At 57.8% G+C, this 20,541-nt stretch overlaps 1 protein-coding gene and 1 pseudogene across 1 annotated transcript in view; both read right to left on the minus strand.

Annotated features, from left to right (window-relative positions):
- LOC124090915 (nuclear pore membrane glycoprotein 210-like) overlaps positions 1–16,210 on the minus strand; it is a 30,863-nt gene extending 14,653 nt beyond the window's left edge. The window contains 11 exon segments of the mRNA XM_058578483.1: positions 5,499–5,600; positions 5,686–5,790; positions 6,009–6,115; positions 6,522–6,714; positions 7,326–7,499; positions 8,963–9,184; positions 9,470–9,615; positions 12,251–12,449; positions 13,947–14,102; positions 15,365–15,502; positions 16,196–16,210. Of these exon segments, the coding sequence (XP_058434466.1) occupies positions 5,499–5,600; positions 5,686–5,790; positions 6,009–6,115; positions 6,522–6,714; positions 7,326–7,499; positions 8,963–9,184; positions 9,470–9,615; positions 12,251–12,449; positions 13,947–14,102; positions 15,365–15,502; positions 16,196–16,210 (1,557 nt within the window).
- LOC131424092 (dual specificity protein phosphatase 10-like) lies at positions 15,367–20,264 on the minus strand (annotated as a pseudogene).
- Between the last annotated feature and the right edge of the window lie 277 nt (positions 20,265–20,541).

Raw genomic sequence — 20,541 nt, forward strand, 5'->3', positions numbered from 1 at the left:
ATATCGCACCCTGGTTAAAACACGTCCACGGCTTTCCAGTGCTCTGAGGTTGAGCCCGAATCCTCAACGTGTCCTACTGGAGACTGCGGTGGCCAAGGCCGCAACCCCCCTTGGCCCTGCCTGCCCTGGCCGAAAACCACTCAGTTGAAATACACGCCTAAGCAATACGACACTCGCAGGGCCACAGTCTCACTGCACCATCCCTCATAACCATCAAGCCCCAGCCACATCAACCTTCTCTCCTGTCCTCACGGTCAGCAGGCTCCTGCCCGCCTACCTGCCGTGTGACCTTATAGTCCACCTTGGAGGTCTGGGATACAGCCAGGATGGTGGTGCATGCCTGTAATCCCAGCAGCTTGGGAGGCTGAGGAAGGAGGATGGTGAGTGGGAGGCTGGCCTCAGCCAAAGCGAGGCCCTAAGCTCTTCTCCCTTGAGCTGTGCCTTCTGACTCCAACTCAGCCTCCACCCCATACAGGGGAGGCCCCTCCATTACTTTGCTGACTTCTCCCAGGGGCTCCTGTCACCGTCTCTAACACAGCCTTAATGGAGAGCACCACTCAGCACCTCCTTCCCCTCCTGGCCTCTCCACCCTATGCTGGGCCTGGTGCCTGGCACAGCCTGGACCCTGGGCACCTCCCTCATCAGACAGAGGCTCTGAGGGATTCTCCAGATGCACAGACACCTGGTCCTTGAGCCAGCCTGGCTGTCCAAAGTCTGAACCTGCCTAGTGAAGACATGGAACTTCCGGAAAAATACCCGTGCACCCCCATTCATGCGGGAAGTACTCCCCGTCGGGGCTCCTGGTGCCAGAAGAGTCGGGGGATGCCTGTGGCAGCCAGGACGGAGGTGTCGGGGGGAAGGATGGGCAGCCAGTGGGAAAGGCCAGTGGGTACATCTGCCCCCCAAGGAGAGCCCATTGGGAACCGCAGAGAAGAACGAGAAACTTCAATTTTTGCACATTTTAAACAGAGGCAGAAAAGGACAGTGGGAAGGTCACTGTCCCTTCCGCTCAGCTGTCAGAGGGTGGACGTGTGGCCATCTTCTGGAGGCTGGCCTGCCCTGTGTCTGGGGTGCCCTGGCTCCCTTCACCTCTGTGATGACGCTGGGGCCTCACAGGCCACGTTGGGGACAAACTGGTGGCTGTGGGGACCTGCGCCTGACCCTACCAGGACCACAGCCCCTGCCTCTCATGGCCTGGGTCCCGGGCTCCTCGGCCAAGCTGGAAGGACAGAGCTGGGGACAAGCCAGGCCTGGAGTGAGCCCTGGATTCCAAGAGCTGGAGTGTCACCCGAGGACATTGGCAGACGGAGCCCAGGGCAAAGTTGTGTCACCTGTTTGCAGGTGACGAATGCAGTGCTGCCCTGAAGAACCAGTTGCCATCCCAGCCCCCGCCTCCTCCCCAGGCCCCCACCCTGCTTTAAAGTCCCCCGACAGGTGGCCTTCGCAGAGACCAAGGACACGGGGATATCTCTGCCTCTCCGCGGCCGCGGGCTCCTGTTCCCTGAAAACCTGTGCAGGCTCCATGGTGGGCCAAGCATGCGGGACAGAGGGGACTGTGTCTCTTCCTGTGCCCCAGGAGTCACCCTCAGCCCAGAGGACGACCTCGGCTCGCGTGACAATCTCAGGCTCTGAGGGGAGTCCTGGCCTGGGTGCTGGGCATGTGCCCCTCTGTCCACAGACCAGTGTCACAGAAAAGTAGGGCCACCTGAGCTCAGGCCCAGCTGCTGCCACTGCTCCCTGCCTGCTCCCCAACCTGTGTCCCCAGCAGCAGTGGCACCAGGCCCTGCACTGCTTCCCAGGGCCTAGGAGACACCAAGAGGCACCACTGTGTCCTCTGCTGCCCTGTCAACGTCATCCCACACCCAGCAGAGCCCTTGGCCTGACAGGAACGCCAGCCCCGCAGAAGGGACACAGCAGTGAGAAGTGGCAGTCGCTCAGGTGGCAGGGGACGCTTGGCCCTGCTCCTGTGACCTCGCAGCCTCAGCTGGAGGGCTCATCTTGACCCACCAGGATATGTCAGTTGGAGAGGGACCCGAGCTCATGTCAGGGAAGTGCCCCTCTGTGTGCCCGCTGGACACGGGGCCGAGTGGCTGAGCTGGCCATGGCCTGCACAGCCTGGCTGCCCCGAGCACAGGACAACAGGCCCTACGCCTCCCTTCCAGGGGCCAAGGGCTGTCCCTGAATTCTCAGTGTCCAGGAGGAAGAGGAAGTGTCCCAGCAGGGGTGAGACCCAGCAGGTCCCCGAACTAGCAGCTGAAGACCAAGGAAATGTGTGAAGTGTCCTCTGGAGGAGGCTGGGAGGACCTTCAGACGGTCAGCACTGAAGGGGACATCCCTCCCAGGGCCACAGAGGCCCACAGGGCAGGGCCCAGTTTCCCTCTAGAGCCTCGAGAGTCCCTGCAGGAGGAGGAGGAGGAGGAGGAGAGGACGAAGAGGAGGAGGAGGCGGAGGGGGAGGAGGAGGAGGAGCAGGAGGAGGAGGAGGGGGGGAGCAGGAGGAGGAGGAGGAGCAGGAGGAGGAGCAGGAGGAAGAGGAGGAAGAGGACGATGAAGAGGAGGAGGAGGGGGAGGGGAGTTGGAGGAGGGGGAGGGGGAGGAGGAGGAGCAGGAGGAGGAGGAGCAGGAGGAGGAGGAGGAGGGGGAGGAGGAGGTGGAGAAGAAGGCGCAGGAGGAGGAGAAGGAAAAGGAGGAGGAGGAGGAGGAGGAGGGGGAGGAGGGGGAGGAGGAGGAGGAGGAGGGGGAGGGGGAGGAGGAGGAAGAGGAGGAGGAGGAGGAGGAGGAAGAGGAGGAGGAGCAGGAGGAGGAGCAGGAGGAGGAGGGGGAGGAGAAGGAGGAGGAGGAGGAGAAGGAGAAGGAGGAGCAGGAGGAGGAAGAGCAGGAGGAGGAGGGGGAGGAGGAGCAGGAGGTTATTCCAGAGAACTTCTGGGGACAAAGCTGTTCTCAGGGGGCCTGCCTCACAGGTTATTCTGCCAGAGGGCTGGGTGGGCCCACCTGGGGTCCTGCCTGCAAGGGGACACTGTTCCCCTCAAGATCCCACAGAAGGGAAGACACAGGGATGGCCCAGTGACCAGTGCATGTTCCAGGGAGAGGCGGCTAGGGCTCTGCAGTGGCCTCTCCCCTCAGCCTCCGGACGTAACGGAGACAGGCACCAGCTGCCTACATCTTCAGGCTGACTGGGAGGGGTTTTTCCTTTCTTTTTCAAAATTTTTAAAAATACTTAAGTATTTTTTTTTAAATGACGATGTGGCCCAGTGGCAGAGCGCTTGCCTAGCATGCCTGCGGCCCTGGGTTCCATCCCTGGTACCAAAAAAAAAGAGAGAAAGAAAGAAAATGGAGTCCTACCTCACCCCACAAACCCAGCGTATTATTTCAAAGACTGAAGTGCAAGAGCTGGAATTTTAAGTCTAGAAGAAAACATGGATCTTCGCGACCTCGATTTTTAACAGATTCTTAGATCTCACATCAAACACAGGAGCAAGGACACAAGGAAACAGAGACACCGCACCCCTCAAAATGAAAGCCGTGAGCGCAAGACGATGCTACCAAAAAATCAAAAGATGACCTAAGGAACAGGAGACAGAGGGCTGGTGTCATCAAGAAAGCGTGACAGTAAACCTGGGGCTGGGGCTGAGCCGCAGGGCCTGGCCCAGTATGTGGGAGGCACTGGCTCGATTCCCAGCACGGCCCCTGAATAAGTAAAGATCCATCAACAACTAATAAAAATATTTTTAAAAAAGATGAAATATGGGCCCAGGATCTGAGCAGACATTTGTCTAACAAAGCCACAGAAACACACGGGTGACGAGCACAGGAACAGTCACCACACCATCAGCCATCAGGCAGATGCCAACGGTCACCGCAGTGCAAAACCACTGTCCAAAGATGGCTAGAACTTAAGTCTGATAAGTACAAGTGTTGACAAGGATGTGGGGCAGCCAGGGCCCTCACGCAGGTAGGGGACATGAGGAGCCGGGGCCCTCCCTAGGCTCCACCGCAGGAACGGGGTTGCTGAGCCACTCGGGAAATCCGCCAGGAAGTTCCTGGATGGTTTCCACAGTCCCTGCAGACTCGGGGACTGCATTCCTGGGTATAGGGACGACAGAAGTGAGAACGGTCACTGAAGTGGGCCGCGTGAGAGAGCGGGTGAGGACAGGAAGGTGGTGGCCACAGGGCCCCGGTTTCTTTTGGAGATAATGACAACACTCTCGACACTGACCGTCGTGGTGGCCGGGCCTGTGTGTGGACACCAAAATCCACCAAGTCCTACCTTCAGGGGGCGACGCCCACGGTACCCGAGTCGCACTGTGGTCTAGACGTCACCAAGTGATAGGAACCAGCCAGGGGCACGGTGCAGCCCCCAGGCCCTCCCTGCTCCTCGACTTGCCTCCGTCCCATCACCTAGCACCAAGGTCACACCCAGGTCCCCTTAGCTGACACTTCCAAGTGTGTCCCTGACAGTGGCTAGTGCCCCTCACTTTGTACCTGTCCCAGCCCACAGGCCGTGACTTGGGGACCCCCACATTGAGACGGTCAGGAGGTGAACGGACCGGGGCTCACTGGACACCGCTCAGGGTGACACATGTGATCACTGGTGACACCATGGACTCTCTGCGGCAGTGGGTGAGGCCACCTCGCGGGCAGACGGCTCAGGCCCTGGACGCAGGCTGGGTCTGGACGTCTGCTGGCCTAGGAGGGCCGCCTGCTTCCCTAGGCCAGGCCCAGGGCAGGGACCGGCGGGGGGACTGCAGGTGGCCCCCAGGCAGGTGCCACCGCTGGGCCAGGGCCCCGGGAGTTGCACCAGCACCCACGCCAGGCGACCACCCTGGCCTCCTTGAGGTCCGTGGCCTGGTCCTGATGGTGGCCGCCTTGTGGGAACCGTCCCTTAGAACAGGGAGAGCAGTGCCTGGGCTCCGAGTGGCCCAGAGGCAACCGGCCAGCTGTCCCTCAGCGGCGCTGCCTGGCTGGACACCCCTGCTGTGTCCCCTTGGGCCGCCCTGTGTCTGACTCACTCAGCAGGAAACGGGCTCCTTCTAGAGAAGGTTCGGGCCCAGGTGACGCCTGCCTGTTACCTCAGGACTTGGGAGGCCTGGGACAGAGGATGGAAAGTTCGAGGCCAGCTGGGAAACTCAGGAGGACCCTGTCTCAAAATAAGGACCACGAAGGGCTGGGGATGTGGCCCGTGGCAGGGACCCCAGAGACGTGGGGACAGGGAGCAGCAGGTGTGTCCTGGGTCCGAGAGGCACGATGGCTGCTAAGGTGCTGCCCGTGTGAGGCTGTGTCACTCTCAGCAGGACACTGAGGGACACCACTGCTGACGGACAGGGCACGCAGCTGTGGACACGGACTAGAGATCCCCAGGTGGCCCTGCAGTGACAAAGGTCCCAGAGTGACCCAGACGCACTGGCGCTGCTCAGTCCCAGCTTTGGAAACGATCGGCCACGAAGCCCAGGGGACGGCCCACTGAAGAAGCCACCCCGTGCCGGCCGAGGCCCCGCTCACCGTGGCGATGCCCCTGGCCTCCTGGTAGGCCACCCTGACCACATTGGCAGTGCTCGTGTTGAGGAAGAAGTAGCTGGAGCCCTCCTTGACGTGCAACTCTGCCTGGGGACGAGAGGCCAGGGGCAGCGGTCAGGCAGGGCCAGGGCCCAGGGTCTCCCGGGCGGGGCGGGGCTGGCGGGGGACCCACCTGGACATCAGGGTGGTTGTAGAGGGTCACCATGTCCGGATCCACACGCACGTCCTCCACCAGGACCAGCTCCACCGAGGCGGACACGGGCGCAGGTGGGCCAGGCTGCAGGGACAGGGCAGGGCCATCAGACCCATAGGCCACCCCTGGGACAGGGGCGGGATCCCAGTCCTGGCATTGCCCCAGGCCCCCGTGATGTCCAGGACACACACTGGGCCCAGGGCAGCCACCTTCCCATGAGGCCCCAGACCCCAGAGCTGGGAGGAGCCGTTCCCGGTGCCCAGCGGGCAGCTGTCCACCCCCACGGGTGGCTCTGGACATACCAGTGGCTTCACTGTGGCTGCACTGAGGTGGGACAGCTGGTAGCCGGTCACCGTGGCAGAGATGGAGGTGGTCCCTGATGCCTCATGGACAGCAATGGCTTGCAATCCTGGGTCCAGAGGAGGACACCGACGTTGGGCCTCTGTGGTCACCCACCCCTCCATCATGGGCAAGCCCCAGTGTGAAAGTCGGGGGGAGTCGGGAGTCGCCAGACCCTGAGTGGGGCCCAGGGAGCAGGGCTGGAGGGGACGGGCCAGCTTTGGCTGCTGAGGGGCCTGGGGACACACAGGGGCCACCGGGGACTCCCCACTTGGGACCTCTAGCTCCAGTGCAAGACTGCAGCCCAGGGAGCTGCCCGAGCTTCGGTGCTGGACGAGGGGACCCCAGCTGGCCAAGGGGCGCCCCAGCTGGCAGAGGCTCTGACAGGTGCCACGCTGCTTGGGACACTCATCTGTCGGGGTTTCCCTGGTCCCCAGCCTCCTGTCCAGGGCTCCAGGCCCACAGCCGCGGCTCACCATGAAACTTCCTCTGGCCACTCCCGTCGTCCCGGGACACCAGCTGCATGGGCAGGTCCAGCTCGATGCTGGCCAGCGAGGGCCGGGTGGATTCCCACTGGACGCCCAGGGAGCTGAAGTTGTCGAATTGGCGGCCCTGCTGGTCATAGGCGGCGAGGTCCAGCAGGGGGTTGCGGTGGCTGGAGATGGGAACCTACAGGAAACAGAGGTCAGGACACCCAGGCCTGGGCACAGCCACGGCTGACCACATGGTGTATCCTGAAGCTGACGGACTGCCTGTGGGGTCCTGATGGGGGAAGGGATGAGCTGAACACCAAACTCTACAGCTGCTGGCCACCAAGGCACCCTGCACTCAGGAGACTGAGGCAGGAGGATCGCAAGTTGGAGGCCAGCCTCACCAACTCAGCAAGGCCCTGAGCACCTCAGTGAGACCCTGTCTCTAAATAAAATACAAAGAGGGCTGGAGATGGGGTACAGGGGTTAGCAGCCCTGGGTTTGATCTCCAGAGCCAAAAAAAGTTGGTACTAAGGAATTAAGGAGCAGAATAGTGGTCAGTAGAGGCCAGGGAGGCAGAGGAGGATGAAGAGCAGAGGCCAAAACAGTCAGCCAGGAACAGGGACTTCCCTGTCCCCCATGGCAACACCAGAGTCCAAAGGCTCCTGGCCGGGGCCACATCCCGGGGATCCAGGTGAGCTCAGGGGATGACAGGCAGGCAGTCCAACCTGCCCACCACCTGGACTGTGCTCTGCTAGTCCCTGGCCACCTCTCCAGACCTGCCTCCTCCCCAGCCCCTCCCCCACGCACCACCTGCTTGTCGTGCTGCAGCCGTGGACACGACGGGTCCAGCGGGGGACCGGCGTGGACAGGCGTGAGGCTGATCCTGGATGGCAGGGCGCAGACGACCTTCACCACGGCAGGCTCCACGGCGGGGAAAGGGTTGGTGAGGCTGGGCTGGTTCCCCACGGACAGGGCGATGACCTGGGGGTGGGGGGATGGCAGTCAGGGCACGTCCCCCAGGGCGCGTCCCCTCCTGTGCTCTGCTCTGCAGGACGGCTGTGATGTGGACACCCACGCCCAGTGGCTGCCAAGGGCCGGGGACCCAGGGGGCACGGCTGCACCTTCTCAGTGCAGGGCGCTGTGGATGCTGTGGATCCCAGGGCCTCTGTAGGGGACCCGGGGAGATCGGGGCACTGTGGCCTCCGGGACCCAGGAGCCCCCAGGATGCCCCAGCACATGCAGAAGTCCCCAACATGTGAGGAGGGGACACGCTCACTGCTCACAGACCCTGTCCTCGGGGTGGACGGGAGGTGCTGCTCAGGACACAGGAGGGTGCAGAGGGTCACCCTGCAGAGCCCTGGCTGCCTGCTCACTGGCCAAGAGGGATCTCGGGGGTGGGGTCTGGCCCTGTGCATACGCCCTATGGGATGGGCGCCTAGGCCACTGCAATGCCACACCCCTCTGCAGACGGCCCGGATCTGGTCCAGGTGCCCTGTAGGGCCACCAGGCAGGAGGGGGCGGGTCCCCTGGGCTTCCTTCTCTGTGCACTAATCTGGTCACACAAGCGTAGTCCTGGGCATCCTGGGAGCTGCCCATGAGACTCTGGACTCCACCGGTGCCCTCTGTACTATTAAATGTGCAGGGGACACCCCCGCCTCTCCGGGTCCACTCTGACCTCCTGCTCACTTTCCATGCCCTCTTTGGGGAACCCTGGCAACAGAGCGGTGGACCCCACAGAAAGACAAAGGGCGCAGAGCCCGTAGCTTCTGCCTGGCTGGAGGGCGCGGGTACCAGGCACCAGAGGACCTGCACCTCGCCACCCACCAGGCCAGCCCAGGGGCTCAGGCCACACCATCCACTCAGTCTTCTGATATTTCTCGATTTTCACATTTAAAAAAAAAAATATGAAGAGCCAGGCACCCACGTGACCCACGCCTGTCATCCCAGCTACTCAGGAGGCTGAGGCAGGAGGATCACAAGGTGGAGGCCAGCCTCAGCAACAGCGAGCCCCTGAGCAGCGCAGTGAGACCCTGACTCTAAATAAAATACAAGACAAGGCTGGGACAGGGCTCAGTGGGTGAGGGCCCCTGGGGTCACTCCCTGGTGTACCCCCCCCAACAGGGATCCCAGGGGCAGGAACACAGGCTGTGCCGCGTGCTGAGCCCCAGGTGACCCCCCTGGTCTACAGCCTCCTCACTCATGAGGCCCAACTCTGGCCCTGACCCCGACTCCGGCTGGGTGGGGGATTCTGCGGCCCTGAGAGGGACCCCCGGGGGCTGTCTCTGGGACAGCTGGTGGCCTCGGTCCCCGCTCAGCCTGCCCGTCGTCCCCTCACCTGGCCTTCACTTCCCTTCTGCAACGTGGGCACAGCAGGACAGCACCCCCAGGGTCACCCAATCTCTGCGAGGTCCCCCACCTGGAGGCCCTGAGCAGCAGCCACTCACCTGCTCGCCCAGGGCCTGGCAGGTGGAGCAGATGCTGTGCTGCTGGTGACTCCGGGAGGCGGGCGGGCCAAGGAGGGCCAAGCTGATGCTGTCCCCGTCCTCAGAGGTGAGGTTCCGGAAGAACTTGGCAGGCTCCAGGACCCAGGGCCGGGGGCCTCCTTCAAACAGCATGTCCTTTGAGGAGCCCAGGGTGACCACAGCTACGGAGGATGGGTCCACGGCCTGGGAGGGAGAGGGGGGCCTCAGCCTTCCCCAGGCAGGGCAGGGGACAGGTGGGGCAGGGCCTCGGGGCCACGTCTTTGCCCTCTCTGTGGGGACAGCCCAGTGCCTGAATCCCCCGTGCAACCCTCCGTGTCTGGGAGACCCCAGGACGCAGCGGGCTCTGGAGGGAACCCAGCCTCGCTCCCCCCTGGCCTCTGAGGGACCCTTGGCTTGGCCTCTATTGGGACATCCGCGGGAAGAGCCCCAGGGAGCTGTGGGCACAGTGGCCCAGGGCAGCCGGCTCACCCTGAGGGGCAGGTAGGCGGTGATGGTGAGGCTGGCGCTCAGGTGGACGTGGCCATGCGTGTAGCTCACCAGGAGTGTGGTGGAGCCCCGAGCCTCGGCCTTCACCCGGACGCCACCACAGTGCTCAGGCCCCTGGGGCAGCCGCCCTGTGCCAAGGAGAGAACTGCAGTCACCATGGGAAGCTGGAGGGGCGCATGGCTAGCTCAGGGCCCCTCCACCTGGCTGGACACACAGCTGATGCCAACTTAAGAGCCTTGGGGCTGGGGTGTAACTCAGTGCCTGACACCCGACCCCGAAAACAGACAAAGAATCAAACAAGTCACCCACCAAGTTGTCCTAAGGGAACGACTCACGGTCTTGTCTTTACCCCACAGACCTAAGATGGCCTGTAGCTAAGACTCAGGTCAAGAAGCATAAGATAGCAGGGTGGTGGCCCACGCCTGTCATCCCAGGGGCTGGGGAGGCTGAGGCAGGAGGATCGCAAGTTGGAGGCCAGCCTTAGCCACTCAGCGAGGCCCTAAGCAGCTCAGTGAGGCCCCGTCTCTAAATAAACTACAAACTAGGGCTGGGACGGGGGCTCAGGGGTCTAGTATCCTGAGTCCCATGGCCGGTACCCACACCCCACAAAAATGACATTTCACTATGGGCACGAGGGTCCTTTTCTAGGCCGGGTGTTTTACCCCGTGGGCCTCTAAAGCCTGGCCACGACCACTGTCACGAGCTGTGGCCTGCAGCTCCACAGCCTGGAAACAGCAGTCACCAGCCCGCCACGTCTGCCCTCTCCCAAGAGGGCTTGGCCCACTCGGGTCCTGGACGGTCCACATTCCTGCCCCTCGGCTGGGTTCACTTTGGTCCTTTGGCTCCTCTTTAGGACCTCGGGGGGTTTTCTCCATGGACGATGATGTCCCCGGAAAAAGACTCTCATGGATCTGTTTATCTCTGTAGCAATGGCGTCCTGTGGCTCACACCTGATTTTAGCGACCAGTCCTTTATCTGAGACGATCTAGCCAAAGGGGTCTCAGTTTTATTGATCCTTCAAAAGATCCAACGTTTGGTTTCGTTAATTTCCTCTTATTTTCTTTTGCTGGGGGAGGAACAGGGATTGAGCTCAGGGGCCCTGGACCCTGAGCACATCCCCAGCCCTATTCTGTATTTTATGAGAGCCAGAGTCTCACTGAGATCTGTAGGGCCTGGCCATTGCTGAGGCTGGCCTCCAACTCACCATCCTCCTGCCTCAGCCTCCTGAGCCGCTGGGATGAGAGGCGTGGGCCCTGGCGCCCGGCTCTCCTCTGATCTGATCTGAGTGCTTTTCTTCTGCGAGACGGCACTGGGTTTAGCCTGTTCTTTTTCTGTTTCTGTAAGTACTGGACTTAGTTGCTGAGTCGAGCTCTCAGTCTTTTTGACTCAGCAGCCGCAGCTCTGCGCCCCCTGGAACCCAATGCTCTTGCCACACTTCCAAGTTTGGGTCCCTGTTTTATTTTCTTTTGTCCCAAGGACTCTCTGCTCCCCCGTCATTCACTGGCTGATCCACTGTGTGAACAAGCCAGTTTTCTTTTTGTCCCGGATTCCCACCGGTGGCCTGGTGTGGCCTGGTGTGGCCAAGGAGACACTGGAGGGTGCAGTCACACTGAGAGGCGGAACCAAAGAGGCCCGGTGACAGCCGACAGCCGACACAGAGACCTCAGAGGGGCAAGCGCTGCAGACCCTGCATTTTCTCTACATCCCCATCAATGTCATTCTCAGTGTGACAGTGTGACAGTGGCATCTATCACCAAGAGTGACTGAACAGGACGAATTAACACATCAATCCCCCAAGAGCGCCCTTCTGTGGCGTCTAACAGTGGAACTTCTAGAAAGGGGAAGCAGGATAATGGTGCTCAGGGACAGGGCGTGGGAGGGATGGGGCGGGGAGGGGTGTCCCTAGTCACAGGGAACAAAGGGTCAGATAGAGGGGAGACAGCTGCAGCGGCACAGCAGGTGTCCATGTGTGTTTCTAAGTCTCCCTGCATCTGAAGTGGTCAGCCAGGGCCCTGAGCTCACGGTGGGGGACGCGCTCAGGAGGGAAGCAGGCAGGACTTAGAGGCCTCTCAAGGTCACCAAGGGCAACACTGGTTAAAAATGCTTTTTTTTTTTGGTGCCAGGGACTGAACACAGGGGCCCTAACCCCTGAGCCCCGTCCCCAGCCCTATTCTGTATTTTATTTAGAGACAGGTTCTCGCTGAGCTGCTTGGGGCCTCAATGAGTGGCTGAGGCTGGCCTCCACTTTGCGATCCTCCTGCCTCAGCCTCCTGAGCTGCTGGGATGACAGGCATGTGTCACCGCACAGTTAAGAGCTTCTGAAGAAACAAGGCCGTCGTTGACAAAACTTACCCAGTTTAAGAAACTCTGCCACAGCAGGCGGAGGGACCGGGGACAGGGTCCCACAGATCCCTGTGAATGTCTCTGCACTGACCAGCAGTCCCTGCCTAAGATAACTATTCCTTAAGCCAACTGAGTCGTCCCCAAGGCCACACAAAGTCCTGCATGCAGTCACTTGGGAGCCTACAGGAACTTTCTGAGAGAAATCCTGACCCCAGGACTCCTGTCTCAACAGAATCCCCCTAAAGACGCAAGCGTCCTGGGGTGAGAGCCAGGCCTGGAGACCCGGCCACGGCAGGCAGCACTGGCCAGGACCTCTGCCCATGAGGCTGAGACAGACCGCAGCTTATGAGGACGCGGCCATGGCCACCCCAGGCTGGCGCTCTGCTGCCTCGGCCCCGCCCCGCCGGCCAGCTGCCCCGCCCGGGAGGGGCTGGAACACGCCCCGCTTCTCCACGTCCACCGCCAAGTCGAAGTGGGAGCAGTCGCTGAGGGTGACCACCTTGCTGTCCCTACTGGGCATGAGGCCGTTGATCCTCAGGGGCAGCTCCAGGGTCTGGCCCACTCGAGCCTCCACCCGGCATGGGGCGAAGTCCATGCTGCTGGGCTCGATCACATACACCTGCAGGAGGGCCAGGCCTGGGCTGTCAGCCTCTGCAGGAAGCAGCCTGCGGCTCAGTGGCTCAGTGTGCCAGGTGTGCTGTGGTGGCCCTGAGGACACACCAGAGGACAACCAGGCTGGGCACGGAGGATGCAAGCACAGAGCTGACTAGGAAGGGGATTGGTCTCTGAGAGGTGCACAGACATGAGCCCGTCAGCCCTGCCAGGTAGAGAAATGTCTCCCTGGGGAACAGTCAGGCCAAGAGACGGTCCTGAGATGGACTTAGCTGCTCAGCTCCTGGTAGGCACACAAAGGAGGCCAGTGTGACCACACGTGGTGGTGCACCCTGTCATCCCAGTGGCTCGGGAGGCTGAGGCAGGAGGATCGCAAGTTGGAGGCCAGCCTTAGCCACTCAGCGAGGCCCTAAGCAGTTCAGTGAGGCCCCGTCTCTAAATAAACTACAAACTAGGGCTGGGACGGGGGCTCAGGGGTTGAGGGCTCCTGGGTTCAATCCCCTGAACGCCCCATGGAAAGGACAGTGTGGCCACAGGGGGAGGAGGCCCAGAAGGCCATGGGCAGGGCCTGACCCCATTTTCACTCTGGCTGAGCTGGGGAGGCTGCAGAGGGCGCCACACTCTGGGTCCTGTGCAAAAATCGGCCACCAGGCGACTAATGGGGAAGCTGCTGGTGGGCAGCAGTGGCAGATCTGAGGGGCGACCCTGGACGGACAGCTCAGGTGGCCTGGGGCAGGGCGGGAGGCCAAAGTGGCCACTCACTGCCTGCAGCTTCTTGGCTCGCTCACCTGTCCCTCCTGTCTCCTGCCAGGCAAGCCCAGGGCCACCAGCCCCAGTAGCCCGAGGACCAGGAGGGGCTCTGACAGCCCAGCCCTCTCTGGGGGTGTCCAGGAGGGGACCACCTGCCTGGCCCAGGAGCTGTCCTGGGGCTCCAGGTGGCACAGGAACTGCAGGGAGGAGGGAGGCCGTGAGTGGCCACAGTGGACACCACACTGCACAATGGGGCTGCCCCCCCAGGGCCTCTGTCCAGGTGTCCACACATGGCCTGGGCTGTCTAGTGGGTGTGTGGTTCCCAGCAGGAGGCGGAAGGACCTGCCACCCATGTCCCAACCACAGGGACACAGCCTGTATCCTCTGCTGTTAGTGGGTCAAGAAGGGGAGCTCAGAGCGGTGGTCAGGAGGGGCTGGGGGCAGAGGCCGTGGGGGCAGAGGGATGGCCATCTGCCCTGCGTGTCAGGGAGAAAGTCCCAGGCGCAGCATGGCTCTGGGGTCTCGGGCCCCAGGGCCTCTCCCCGTGACCCAACAGCCCAGGGCAGGGTGGCCCTCTCTGGACCGGCTGACCCTCCAGGTCCTCAGGGTGCTCTGGTCTCCCGCCAGGACCCCAGCCCCGGGGCACTGGCCCTTCCGGCTGGGGCGAGGGTGCCAGGTCGCGGTCCCACAGGGCAGACTGGGCACTCCTGGCCTCCCGGCCACCCCTGGCCTACTGTCCATCCCGGGGTCTCACCTTCATCTCACCGAAATGCAGAGGGTTCTGGACATCCTGTGCCCAGACCACACTGAGGCCCGTGTCACTGCTTGTGGTCATCACGCCCTTGACGGTGACGGTGGCCACCAGGTGGATGGAGGAAGACCAGCTAAAGTTCCCGCTGCCCCCGTGGGCCTGGGGAGAAGAGCCACCAGGGAGCATGCAGTCACCGGCCGGCCTTGGGAAGTGGCAGGTGGGGGATGAGGTGCCCACTGCCGTGCTGGCCAGGGACATGTCCACGCTATGTCCACATATCACTGAGTCACGCCATGGCCACCACATTCTCCCAGCCCACCTGCACCTGCCCATGCGTGCCACCGACCCCCGGGAACGCCACCTGCTCGCACCCTTCTGCCCCACACAGGGACACACACAGATCCACGGACCCGTGGAAATCGGGGGCTGGAGGTGCCCATGGGCCCTTGAACCCTTGTTCCCATCTCCCTTCTGGTCCTCGTGTGCTGGGGACTTCCTGCTCTGGGGACATCTGTGCTCTGGGGACGTTTGTGCTCTGCAGACCTCATGCTCTACGGAACTCATGACTGCAAGACACAAACACGGAACCCTGGCCCTGGCCCTGGCCCCAGAGTCACCAGCAGACGCTGCTTCTGTGACCAGACATGAGCACAGGCCCTGGCCAGGTCCTGACCCCCTGCTGGGGACAAATGCCAGACTCGCTGTGGCCAGGTCAGGGGTTAGGATCCTGAACCCCAGAGGCCAAGATGGCACCAGGTCTGGGTGGGCAGGGACAGATTCTGGTGCAGAGACAGGCCACCTGTCATCACCAGGGGACCCACAAGGCCCTGGGACTGTGCTGACCACAGGGTGTGAGCCCCCTCCGAGGCCATGCCCTGAGGGAACATGGACGCCAGCGAGTTCAGACGCTTGGCGTGGACAGGGTTGCAGAGAGTTTTCCCTTAAAATCTCAAAGTTCTCTCTGGTGCACTTATGCTGCTCCACATGTTTTACACAAGTGACTGCCGAGTGGGACTCGAGGCCCTTCCAGGGCTCACTGTGGTCTCCAGCTAGTGTCCACTGTGGGCTGCTTCCCTGGCAACCCAGAACACTGCAGTGACAGGGACCTCAGGGAACACAGGACCACAGCCCCTGATACTTGGTAGTACCACAGAGAGCAACGCCAAGGGTACAGAACAGCAGGCATGTTGCACCTGGAATCCCAGCAGCTGGGGAGGCTGAGGCAGGAGGACCAAAAGTTAGAGGCCAGCCCCTCAGCAACCTAGTGAGGCCCTCAGCAACTCAGCGAGACCCTGTCTCTAAATAAGATATAAAAGGGCTGGGGATGGGGCTCAGTGGCCAAGCACCCCCAAGTTCAATCTCTGGTTACCAAAAAAAGTCACAGAGCGGACAGAGGCCACATGCCCGGGAAGCCCAGGTACCTGGATGGTGTACTGGTAGGCGCCAGTCTTGGGCTGCCACGGGAACGTCAAGATGCTGGGGTGGAGGGTGATGGGGACGTGGATGTCCACCTCCTGCTGGCTCCACACGGGCACTGGGAGCATGTGCACCCCTCCGTCCTGTCAGGGGTGAGGTCACTGAAATCTCTGGAAATAAACTTACAAGACCTACAAAGAAGTTTCTACCTTATATTCTAACTACCCCCCCCCCCAACACACACATATCCTCCCTGGAAAAATCCCTCATTCCAAAATGGTACCACTACTACTCTTGCTGAAATACAATCACAGAGGAAGGGGATTCCTAAAATAAATCTCAGAAGAGAAGCCACATCAGGATGGTCTTCTTGGCCCACTCAAGAACCTGGGGGAAGTTGTTGACCATTTCTTTTGAGAAAGGCCCACCCCCTTCTTCACCTCAATGCTGCTCTGATATTAACCTCGGGTTTGCCTAGATGAAAGGACAACAGGGACATTCTAATGAGGATTCATCCCTTTCTCTCATTCTTATCTTGGGTCCCAATTTTAGGCCATTCCATCAAAAGATATCAAATGAACAAAACAATAATAAAGAGAGTACATTACAGACCCACTTGCTCCTGAACTATGTGAATTCAACCAAACTTCCAGGTGTTTGAAGAAAAATCCCCCCCCCCAAATTACAAATAATCCAACCTCTACCACCAGAGCGTCTTCCAAGTTCACCGCTGTGCTGTCTCACCAACCCGAAAATGATGAGCCCTCCGCTGCGGACACCCAGGGCGCCTGGTGGTGAGGTCAGCAGCGTGTCCTGCCCCGCCCCACTGAGGCAACCTTGCTCTCAGACATTGAGGAACAAGCCCAGGCTGCCCGGAGTCTCAGATGCATCCACAGGAAAGGGGGAGAGGAACCCCATTTCATCAGCCGCCCTCAAGAGACTGATTTATCAGTAATTGACAAGCCAACCTTCTACCCAACAAGGCCCCTTGAAAAATGCAGGGTAAGATCTACAACTCCTCCTGATCATCCCCATGTTCAAGTTCAGGGTCATCTTATTTTCTGTTGCTTGGCATTTCTCCTCTGGTCACGCTGACACAAAACCATGCCTTTTTTTTTTTAAATTAAGAATGTCTATAAAAGAAAAGAGACCAGCAAGAGCATTTGTCTTTGTTCCCCAAGACAAACTATTACAAATGGGAAATAGGAAATTTGTAGATGGTATTTTCTCATCTGAAAAAGACAAACCAGGATTGTGGTGAGAGAACAGAAGAAAGGTAAACCTACTGGGAAATACTAAAAGTCAACCAAACAAGAATACAAAAACAAAATACAGAGCTACACAGAGGAAGCCTGAACGTATTTGTGACTCCAAGTAAACCTTGAAAGATATGCCCTTGTGATATCTGAGCCCAATGAGAAAAAACTTGAGAATAAAGTGTTAAGTGGGTGTGGGAGGGGACTACTAGCAAAGGAATTCAGGACCATATTTCCAAGAACACTGCGTACCAAAAGGCTGAAAACCTCTCGTGGAAAACAAGAAGAATGGTGGCAGAGCTGTCCCACAAAGCTAAAATAAGTAATTTGTTCACCTAAATCACCTGTTGCAATTTAAATATGCAAAGTGTTCAAAAGAACCCAGCAACACCTTTGATCAACACAGTTCCGGAGACAGGTTGGAGATGTGACCCAGAAACTGTGTACCTTGGCTCAAAACACAAGAAGAGAGAAGAAAAAGGATGACTATTTCTCATTACTGTCACCAAGTAGAAGATGCCAAAGAGAAACGAGGTGCAGTGTCTGAGAGCAAAGAATTGCAACTAGGCTGGACACAAGATCAGGGCTCCTCTGCTAGGTTAGATAATACTGTATGGAAGGGGCTCAGAGAAGAGTGGACAATTAATTCCTCCTCTTGGGGCTCAGCTTCACTAACCTCAGAGTTGTTCTACATTCAGTGTACTGGCAAGGTGACCTACTACTCCCTCTTGGGAGGAACCACCATGCCAATTGTTATCAGGTGAAGCCAAAAAAGTACAATGAGTTGGAAAGTGTTTCATAAAAATCTTTCTGTCCCCTTGGAGCTTTGGCAAAGGAATGGAGGTATTCGATGAATTTACACTTCCATTTTACAAATAAATCTCTGCCCTTCTTGAAGGTCATTTTATAAGCTATATAAAAGTCAAGCTGATCAGAGGTGAGAAAGAGGAAGAATCTCCCACAAAAAGAGCTGGTACCTGTAGGTTTACTTGTAGTGCACCAGAGTTGCTTCCTCTGTTTCATCAGCATTGGTTAGGTCTGAGAGACAGCAACTTTCCAATTAGTTATGGACTGGAACAGAAAGCCACCAGACCAGGCATGACTTGAGACACCATCTGGTGGTATAAAGCCCCTTTTTAGAAGGATGACAAAACAGTCTCAGAGAGGTGAAATGACTTGCACAATGCAAATCAGAAGCCGAATCAAGGGTAGCACCCAGATCTTCTGACTTCCAACTCAGTGCTGCTGGGTTTTTCTCACTATACCAAAATAATAAAGAAAGGGCATGGCAGAGAAGACAAGAAGAGAGTCTGTTTTGTTCTCTGGTAGCCAGGGTAAGGAGAAGGCTGCCACTGCTAAGAGAAACCCCAAAGTGAACCCAGCTAAATGGGACTGTGCTTGGGACAGAACAGGGGCATTACCTTTCAACACCAGAGGTTCTTTGCCTTCTCTCTTCAGGGACTTGAGGACTATGTGAAGCGGCTGGGAGGGCATCACTCGGCGCGGTTCATTGGTATTCTCATCATAAACTATAATTTCTTTGGAAAAGATCCTCTTGAAAGAGTCCTTGCCTTCCCTAAAGGAAATCAAGTCTAGAACAGTGATCTTGCCTTGCTGCAGTCTCCGCCGGCTGATCTTATTGGCACAGTTAACAGCTCCTTGGATGTGACTTTTGTTGTACTCCATGAAGGGTACTCAATGATGACAGGTCCCTGGCTTGGCAGGTGACTCTTGCTGCATTTGGTCATCTTCCTTGCCAGGTCATTGGGGTAGATTATTTTGATGCTGGATAGCTGCTTGGGGGTCCCCGACACAGGGCTGCCCACCCCACCTGATGGACTTAAAGAGCCTGTATTCTCATTGCTGTTGACCATCTGGTTAGCAGGGCAGGTGGTAGAGGTTCCAATGGCGGTCGTGGCGGTGGTGGCAGTGCCAGCAGCGATGGCTTGGGTTTGGGCCTGATTGTCCTTGTCGTAGGTTGCCACAGTGCAGCAGCTGGCACTGCTGCATCCACAATTCAGGGAGCGGGCAGAGCCGCTGGATGAGGGCATATACGTCAGATTCGCAGCCTTGAGGGACACAACTGTGGTGGCGATGACAGGATGGTGTCTATTGCTGCCTGGGGTGGCAGAGCCAAGATAGCTAGAGTCTAAACAAAGGTTGAGATCCTGAGGTCGGACGGGCCTAGATAGTGCCACTACTACCCTGTCGTCTAAAGGAGACGGAGGCATGAGGAGGCTGAAAACCGGCAATTCAAGAAGAACTCAAGAGTCTGTAAAGAAGGGGAAGGGGGAAAGAAAGAATAAAGTCATATGACACAAAAGGCAGTCTCATCCAATCCCGAAGAAAGGTCTTTGCATATTTCTGAGCAAAGTTGTCCTAGGTGCCCTTTTATATCCCACTATCAAAGCTCCAAACCCATTTAGATAAATTCAAAGAGGATGCAAACCTGAGGTCCCCGTCTATTTGGTTGCTGAGTGTAAGGTTATATTAGCCTTAATATTGGAAATGTTAATGAACAACCTTTCTTGGACTACATCAAAGTTCAGCCTTAGAGAAGGTAAAAGCATAAAGAATTAGAAAAGCTAAAGACAGAAAGAAAGGTTCTTAAGAGGCATCTATTCTGGGCCTCATCTCCTGGGCAGAAGTATACTGCAACTGAGAAAAAAACTCATCTGTTCACCCTTGCATGCTTTCCACTTAATTCCTTTACCCACTGCAAAGGCAAAGAGATGACCAAGAGCATTGGCATGGCTCACAGAAATATACAGCATCTAAATATACATCAGGGCGGATGTCAGCCTTCTGCAAATCAGAATGAAATTATCCCCATAAGTGTCTCTTTAACTAGGAGCTGTTCTTGCTTTCCATTCTATTAGGTCCTTTGAAAACGCACAACATAGTCATATGAAAACCCCACATGTTTCCTGTTAGCCTCTTATTATCAGTCTGCATTTCCCCCTTTTACTACAAACTGGTGTCCTAAAACGAAGTCTCAAGCCAGAAAGCCACGACTGCAAGCCTCAACCCTAGCAGATCCATCACCACTGCTCCCCTGCCCACATTCGCCTCACTCTTTCCTCTGAGGAAAGGACCTCTGGGGGTCTCCTTCCCTCTTCATCTCCTGCCTTGGCACAGGCTTTGTACCCTAGAGCTCCTCTCACTTGGAGCAGCTGATTTATACCAATTTCAATCCCAAACTGATACCCCTGCTTTTGGTGAGAGTATGGCTTCCATATAGAGGCATCAGTGCCCCCTTCAACAGAGACAGGCTCATTGGGAAGTGTTTCCCACTGGGTCTACTTCAGAGGGTGCCTGAAAAGGGACAGTTCCTTCCTCCCTGGAGGCACAGGGTCACTGCACAACATAGCCCTTCTGGCTTCTCTCTTTCTAGTAGACATACACACAGCAAAGAAACCAAATCCCAAGCTGCTCACTTAAAACGAACTTTAAGAGCTGCCCGGAAAAATGCCATCCATCATTCGTCCACACACAATCTTCACCATTCTCTGACACAGAGCCAAAGTGTCACAGGCAGAATCCACACACGCAAGAAGAGGAGCAATACCCACCATGCCGGCCAGCCAGCATATCCCTATAGACTCAGGTTTCTCTCACCCACCTTTGGATGGGAGCAAAGGATCCAACCTCCAACCTCCAACCTCCAACCTCCTCCACTCCCTTCCCTCCCTCTTCCCTTGCATAGTATTTTTTTTAAGAGCGAGTACTATTCCAGAAACTAACTGTTACTGATTTGAGTAGATTATAAAGCCTCTGTGGTCTGAAACTTTCACTTGATCTCTCATAGTATTAACAAATTCAGAGAAACTCAAGGAGATTGTTAAATGCTAAAACTACATTTTAAAATATTTGTCTAAAAATCTAAAGATGTTATTTCTTGAGAAACTGACTTCAGTTTAGCCTTA

This window comes from Marmota monax, unplaced genomic scaffold, assembly GCF_021218885.2.
Source record: "Marmota monax isolate L192 unplaced genomic scaffold, Marmota_monax_Labrador192_F-V1.1 WCK01_AAM20220418_F8-fsc01263, whole genome shotgun sequence".
Lineage (NCBI taxonomy): Eukaryota > Metazoa > Chordata > Mammalia > Rodentia > Sciuridae > Marmota > Marmota monax.